The sequence below is a fragment of the Atta cephalotes genome (assembly GCF_000143395.1).
Source record: "Atta cephalotes unplaced genomic scaffold scaffold00023, whole genome shotgun sequence".
Lineage (NCBI taxonomy): Eukaryota > Metazoa > Arthropoda > Insecta > Hymenoptera > Formicidae > Atta > Atta cephalotes.
In genome coordinates, this window is record NW_012130087.1 from 3,128,252 (window position 1) to 3,135,489 (window position 7,238).

Here is a 7,238-nt window from a genome sequence, read left to right on the forward strand (position 1 = left end):
TAGCGATCGAACTACGAGATTCTCTAAGAATAGCTCTAATTAATTTTAATTATACTAGATCACGTACACTGTCTGCTACACTCGCGCTCATATATATATATATATATATATATATATATATACATAATATTTATAAATATATTTATTTTATAAATATTTTATAAGTGCATTTTATTAAATATAAATATAAAAAACAGATTATATTGATACACCAGGTAATAATACGTGATAATAAAAATTAAATGATAATTTTTTTCTAGTTATATAAAAAAAATAAATTCGCCTTTGTTAATTAGACATTACTGCAAGCGTAAATCCTGAATAAGTAATAAATTTTTTTATTGTACTCGAATTTATTTTTTATCCGCTTACTTTCATGGGTATATATTTATCCAGAGCAAACCCAACTTTAGAATGAACATATTCACATTAAAAAAATACTCGTGTAAAAAAAAATATCCATGATTATGAATAATTTAATTTGCGGATTTTGTACACCGCCGATAAATGCGCCCATCTAAAGTGTGGGTCCATTCAAAACTTAAAGCCTTGTGTCGATGCTAGAAATCAATCCAAGACTTCGGATAAAGAAAGCATTAACTAATCGCAATGATCATGTGATCAAATTGTTCAAATATGATTGTTAATTTTTTCTCTATCCAAGATCTCGGATAGAGATCCACCAATTTCTAGTATCGTGAACATAAGACTTTAGACTGTTAGGATTTTCTCTGATGTTTCTGGCTGGGTCTGAGGAGACACTATTTGTGTCAATTCTATCTTCATCGTCCATTAAACAAGGATATAGTATGACACAAATAGCGTTGATAGCGCACTCCCAGAATGCAGCCTACGACTGCTGCGATTTATCAGATATTTGAAATTTCGTTTAATTCGTTACCAACAGCAGACACGCGCTTATATTTGAATAGCCGTTAGGCGCTCGATAGGATGGCGTCCGTGGCGTTGCGGCAATTTCGAAGGGACTAGCAAGTTTTGAAAATTTTCGCAACGACCGAGATAATGGCAGATAATCAACAAAGCCGATTCGAGAAGTCGCTAGGATTGCTGACTACTCGTTTCGTGTCTTTACTCCAGAAAGCGAAGGACGGCGTGCTGGATTTGAAAGTCGTGAGTACTCGAGATCTCGTGATGGCTTCGAAAAAGTTAACCTTACTAGGTTAAGTAACCGCGGCCGTACACGTCATACTTAGGTTGCGGGAATTTTGAAAGAAGTGCGCGGCAAAGGAATCGTGTCCGTATGCCCGAACGTTCCCCGGTTACGTGGCCGTTACCGCCCTTTGCCGCAGAGCCAAGAGCTGATGCTTGGTATGTCGACACGCCGATAGCATTGCAATGTCATTAACACGCGATCCTACCTTAACCTATAAGAATTGCGGAACTCTCAATAGGGCGCCTCTATGATTAACCGAAGCTGCTAATCTACAACATGACTGACAGCTCATGAACATTTACAGGCCGCAGACCTTCTGGAGGTACGACAGAAACGGCGCATCTATGACATTACCAATGTGCTTGAAGGTATTGGTCTTATAGAGAAGAAGAGCAAGAACAGCATTCAATGGAAGTAAGTGCCACTCCTGTTTTTAAAGATATTTCATTTTTGTCTTATGACAAAGGCTGCGGGACAGAGAGGTTCTCGGATCTCTTTATTCTATAGTCAATCAACAGGCTTGAAAAATTTGTACAAATGTAACTCACTCTAACACTGCTATCTCTTTCCTGTGACATACGCTATTACTTTGTGAATGTGTTCAAAGGGGTGCAGGACCTGGCTGCAATACACAGGAAGTCGGCGAAAAACTGACAGATCTAAAGGAAGAGATCAGCAAATTGGAGGATCACGAACAGCTGTTGGATACCCATACCCGATGGATTCAGCAAAGCATAAAAAATATAAAAGATGATAATATAAATAAGAAATATGCATATATCACATACGAAGACGTTAAAGAAAATTTTGTGGATCAATTTGTACTAGGAATACAGGGTCCTCCAGACATGGAAATAACAGTACCAAATGTTTTGAAGGTATTTGAATAGATCTAGATAGATATCTAAAAAATGTTTGCTCTACTTCATTGCAATTCCTGGTAGATTTAAACTTCCAAACTGATTTTATTGCATTATAATTGCAATTTTTGTGAAAAAACATCAACCTGGAGGATTAATCTTGTTTTTAACTTATTATGATATTATTTTTGGAAATTTCAGTCTTCTTCAAGAAATAACAGACAACAAATCTAGGAATCAAATTCAGATCTGTTGCTTGATTGCTTTAAACCTGAATTATCCAATATTCCATGCTAGAAAATATTTGATACAGATTATATTGGTATATATTTATCTTTCATATTCTTATTTTTTTACATTTGACAGACTGTCATGCAAGAGGATACAGTGATAAATTATAACATGACTCTGAAAAGTAACTTGGGAGAAATTAAAGTGTATATGGTCCAACCTGAATTAGCTAAAACTTATGATAATAAAGTGTTAGAAATGAGATTACGAGAAGAGATAAAGGGTACAAAGCGCGGAAATGAAGATGAGAAGAAAGAGGAAGTTACTGTTAAACCAAAGAGGAAAGTTGGAAGGTAAGCAATATAAAAAAGACATAAATCTATGTATGCTCTAATCGTGTCAGAAATAATAAAATAATATTCCTGATCTGCACAGAGCAAATAGTATAATTGGCAATTGCCAAATGATTTTGTAAAGGGGGATGAATAGTTATTAAGTTTGAACTATTCATTTGGTACAAAATGCACACTTTTATATATATTTATATTTTTATATATTTCTCAAAATTATAGTTGTATTGGAATACATATAATTTATTTCAACCAATTTAGGCCACCAAAAAACAGTACTAAACCAGATCCGATATTAACTGATGATGAAGAAGAAGAAGATTCGGAATTAATAGAAGCTAAAATAGTCTTACGTGATGTAAGCACCGCAGGTAAATTTATTTTATCTTAATTTACATTAATTTGTTACATTTATTACAATGTAAAGTTTTTAAGTTATGTTTTTAATTATTTTTAATTATAGATATTGTCCAAAGAGATTTGGAGTTTCTTGATCAATTGTATTCTGACTGTAAGTCGATTCTTGGACCGTTATTCATAATTTGATTAATTATTCAAAATTGTCTTAAGTACGAGACTGTACGGTCATTTCCTTTGCTGAATGGAATCTTAACTTTTTGTTGTCTGTAATCTTATTTTTATTTCTTCTATCTGTAATCTGGGTCTTTTTGGTTCAGCTCAAATTTCTTTTACTATTTTAGATTCTCAAAAAATGTAGAAATGTAGAAATGTCTACGGTTATTTTTCAACATTTCTGTTACATTATTAAATCGATGTTACATAATATTCAGAAGAGAAACTAGATTTTGCTTTTTTTTATTTTGAAGAAATTTGAAAATGAAATTTTGCTTGTGCCAAAAAAGGCCCAAATAATTATAGACTAAAATTGAGATTATCAAGCTTGAAGCAATCTTGAATTTAAGAGATCGGGTTATAAATACTAGAAATACTTATATTTCTTTTATACATATATACCTTAATAGTCAATCATATTGTATAATATGTTTATATGAATTTTATTTGCAGTTTGTGGACCATTGATGAGATTAAGTCCACCCCCTGGGGAAAAAGATTATCATTTCAATCTTAGTGAGAACGAAGGTGTTTGTGATTTATTCGACATTACGACATAATGAGTGTTGAGTTGACGTAGCTTCAATATCCGAAATGGAGACTGTGCCAACAGCATTCAAAGTTGATCAGAAGAATCTGATAAAATCATTGAGAATTTGTGCATATAATTTTAGGGAAATTAATGGATCACGATCATTGAGAATATACAGTATTTTTTTATTATTAAAAGTACGAAAAACTAGTACGAGATATTGTGAAGATATACAACCTGTTCTGACCGCTGTTTATTTGATACATTACTAAGCTAATTCAAAGTTTTAAAGACATTTTTTATAAAGATTTAAAGAGATTATCCTTGTAGCTTTTTGGCTTCATGTTTGCTTCATAAACATTATTCAATGACAATATATAATTGTTCTTTGTAATAATTGTCCATTTAAGAAAAAACACTGATGAATGCGTACAATCAAAATGAATAAAATTTTCTATATATTGCAATGCACGATGTTATGAAGCAAGCCTTTAAATATTGGATTTTTGTAAGAACTTACATGCACATATCCCTGATGTATTCTATAAAAGGCAATGTGATTAGAATGAATGTATTTTAACGTATTTGTACGCGCTCACTCGAAATTTTTTAATATTTTATTGATTATATTCGGATCTTTACTAGCAACGCATAGTTCTAGTTTATGTACAGTATATCTTTATTGCAAGATCAAGTCAATTGTATTTTATAATACAGTTCTCATGTCCGATTATATCGTCTGAATATATGACTGCAAAAACTCAACATTTCGTTTTTTATGATTATATATGCATACACATCCCACTATTGTGGGATACCAATATTATCGATTCCTCTCGAGTTCTGTATTACCAGAAAGCTACGCAACAAGCAAACGATGACTGTGCAACGCGATTCAACAAAAAAGTACATGTATCGACGGATGACGTATACCAAGGACAGATAAGAATGGATCGACTGATTTCGTCATCGCCAGCTGTCGTCACACATGTTCCGTCAACGTCGAAGATCGGGGGGAGGCATTTGATTGCAGTCAATCTGGTCAGTCGTTCAAGTCAGTCGTAGCGAGAATCACGCGAGATCTCCAGATGCAACGGTCCATCAAGTTCGGCGACGCATACGCACGCAGTCTGTCAAAATCGAACGCAGCGTTTTCCAAGGAGCATCGCACCATTCGATACCTCTACGTCCGTTCCTCTGTGACGCCACGGAAGGTAACCTATTATAGCGCAACCATGCCTCATGAAACGACAATTATGACGTAATGCATCATGAAAGTTGTGAAACTCTTGCTATATGGGAGTTTTTAAAAAATAAATCAATTGTTTACAGTCACGTTACAGATGATTTCGATCAAACTCCGATTAAATTAATCTACAATTAATTTATCAAATAACGAATTTACGGTAATAGAAATTACGTAAATAAAAATATTTGTTAACATGAAAGATTAGAGATAAAGAAGTAGTGTATTTGTATCATAAGGAATAATCAGGAATGATGAATTATTTAGCTTGAAGTTTTGCTCTAATTCTGTCGACTGGAATCGTCGATTTAAGATGATTAAGATTTAATTGAAGATTTATAAAACAAGAGAGTGGTTATACCAATGCTCTAAAATTACATGTAGAATATTAATTTCGAAAACTACTATTTTTTCCAAATTAAACATTAAATTCCAAAGTAAATGCAATCTTCCTGAAATGCATTCAGATATTACTGGATACATAATTTTAGTGCACTATTTAAAAATTATTAAAAAAATTTTTTTTTATCGAATTCCAATTTGATTTTAGTAAAATACAAAAAATTTATGAACTTTAGAAATCTGTATGATTATTGAAATTTTAATAATAAATTTTAATAATAAATTTATGTAACTATGTATTGACAGTGTTGCATTAAGTATTTAAAACGTTTGTATAAATAATAATAAAATATGAGTTTAAATAATTATTATATTTTGTATAATATATTTTTTGTATAATATATTTTGTATAAAAATTATATAAATATTTTTATATTGACGATCGATAATGTTTATCCCCTTTATTTCCAGGTCCGGGTCTGTTTGAAAATCAAAGTTTATTTAGAATTAGCTATCATATAGTATATATATCTCAATAATGTAATATTGATTTTATAATTTTTTATGAATACAGTAAAAATAATGATTTCAAATATTTATTTACAAATATTTATTTTTGCAGCCTAAGCACCGAAAATGAGGATCATATTCGTAAAATTTCGTGAGATCTCGCAAAAGTATCCTATTATTCGAGGTATGGCGTCTTATTCAATTATATGGCCAACTGGAAATTTTTTGCAACAGAAGATAATGGGCAAAGAAGAATTTAATTACATGGAAACTGTGCGATTCAGTCTATTCGGTGGTCTTTATGTAGCGCCTACACTATACTGCTGGCTGAAATGCGCATCTCACTTCTGGCCGAAAGCGGATTTAAAGTCTGCGATCACTAAGGTGTACACATTAACGAAAATTGAATAATTTATGTTATTCAATATTGTTGTATGATAAATTAATTTATTCATGGAAATAAAAAACAGCTCAATAAACATTAACTAACAATGAAATAATTGAATAATAATCGCAGGCTTTGATTGAACAAGTCACATATGGTCCTGCAGCTATGTGTTCCTTCTTCTTTGGCATGAGTCTTCTTGAATTAAAGCCAATTTCGGAATGCATTGACGAGGTCAAAATTAAATTTTGGCCAACATACAAGGTATCATATCCTCGATAGATGTATTCTCAAGTCTGAAATTAACACGAAATTATTTTCTTTCTAGATTGCTATTTGCGTTTGGCCAATTCTCCAAACTATCAATTTCATCCTAATTCCAGAGCGAAATCGTGTAGTATATGTCAGTATATGCAGCTTGATCTGGACGTGTTTTCTTGCATATATGAAATCTCTTGAAGCCAAACAAAAGGAGCCGATTAGCATTACCAATGTTAATCCCAAGATAATATCAGAAAGTAAAGCGCAAACCAACGAAAGAGCCAATCATATGCAGATTCCTCTACTACGAAAAGTGTTAGGAAACTGACATGCCGTTAGATTAATTTATTTGTACATACGTGCAATTGGAAGCAATATTTATACTTTATGATGCAATTCACATAATATGATTATCTGTGATATTCACAGTACAAAACTATTACCTACATTTATAGGAATATATGTATGTATTATTATACATGAATAATGTGTAATAATTGATAATATTGAAACTTAAAAGAATTGAAAGTATATCTCTAAATTTTTTAAGTGAAAATGACGTAATTGACAATATAATTAGACAAACATCAATTGTTGATGACGTGTGTGTGCGCGCGCGCGCGCGTGTGTGTGCGTGTGTATGTGCGTACGTGCGTGCGTGCGTGCGTGCGTGCGTGCGTGCGTGCGTGCGTGCGTGAGTGCGTGTCGTGTGTATATGTATGTGTATATATATATATATATATATATATATATATATATATATATATATATATA

At 32.2% G+C, this 7,238-nt stretch overlaps 2 protein-coding genes across 2 annotated transcripts; both read left to right on the plus strand.

Moving 5' to 3' along the window:
- The first annotated feature begins 1,023 nt into the window (after positions 1 to 1,023).
- LOC105619903 (transcription factor E2F5-like) lies at positions 1,024 to 3,748 on the plus strand. The gene is made up of 7 exons (XM_012201419.1): positions 1,024 to 1,131; positions 1,479 to 1,588; positions 1,782 to 2,052; positions 2,401 to 2,618; positions 2,877 to 2,986; positions 3,079 to 3,126; positions 3,642 to 3,748. The coding sequence occupies exons 1-7, from the start codon at positions 1,024 to 1,026 to the stop codon at positions 3,746 to 3,748; spliced, it is 972 nt and encodes a 323-aa protein (XP_012056809.1).
- Positions 3,749 to 5,944: 2,196 nt separating this feature from the next.
- Positions 5,945 to 6,792, plus strand: LOC105620012 (mpv17-like protein). The gene is made up of 3 exons (XM_012201523.1): positions 5,945 to 6,202; positions 6,336 to 6,467; positions 6,532 to 6,792. The coding sequence occupies exons 1-3, from the start codon at positions 5,945 to 5,947 to the stop codon at positions 6,790 to 6,792; spliced, it is 651 nt and encodes a 216-aa protein (XP_012056913.1).
- The last annotated feature ends 446 nt before the right edge of the window (positions 6,793 to 7,238 follow it).

What these genes read in the sequence shown, in the direction of transcription:
- LOC105619903 (XM_012201419.1), top strand. Translation starts at nt 1,024, where the DNA reads ATGGCAGATAATCAACAAAGCCGATTCGAGAAGTCGCTAGGATTGCTG. An exon ending in AAGAACAGCATTCAATGGAA is followed by an intron (nt 1,589 to 1,781) that starts GTAAGTGCCACT and finishes ATGTGTTCAAAG; the next exon opens with GGGTGCAGGACCTGGCTGCA. An exon ending in CCAAAGAGGAAAGTTGGAAG is followed by an intron (nt 2,619 to 2,876) that starts GTAAGCAATATA and finishes CAACCAATTTAG; the next exon opens with GCCACCAAAAAACAGTACTA.
- LOC105620012 (XM_012201523.1), top strand. Translation starts at nt 5,945, where the DNA reads ATGAGGATCATATTCGTAAAATTTCGTGAGATCTCGCAAAAGTATCCT. An exon ending in TAAAGTCTGCGATCACTAAG is followed by an intron (nt 6,203 to 6,335) that starts GTGTACACATTA and finishes TAATAATCGCAG; the next exon opens with GCTTTGATTGAACAAGTCAC. An exon ending in AATTTTGGCCAACATACAAG is followed by an intron (nt 6,468 to 6,531) that starts GTATCATATCCT and finishes TTTTCTTTCTAG; the next exon opens with ATTGCTATTTGCGTTTGGCC.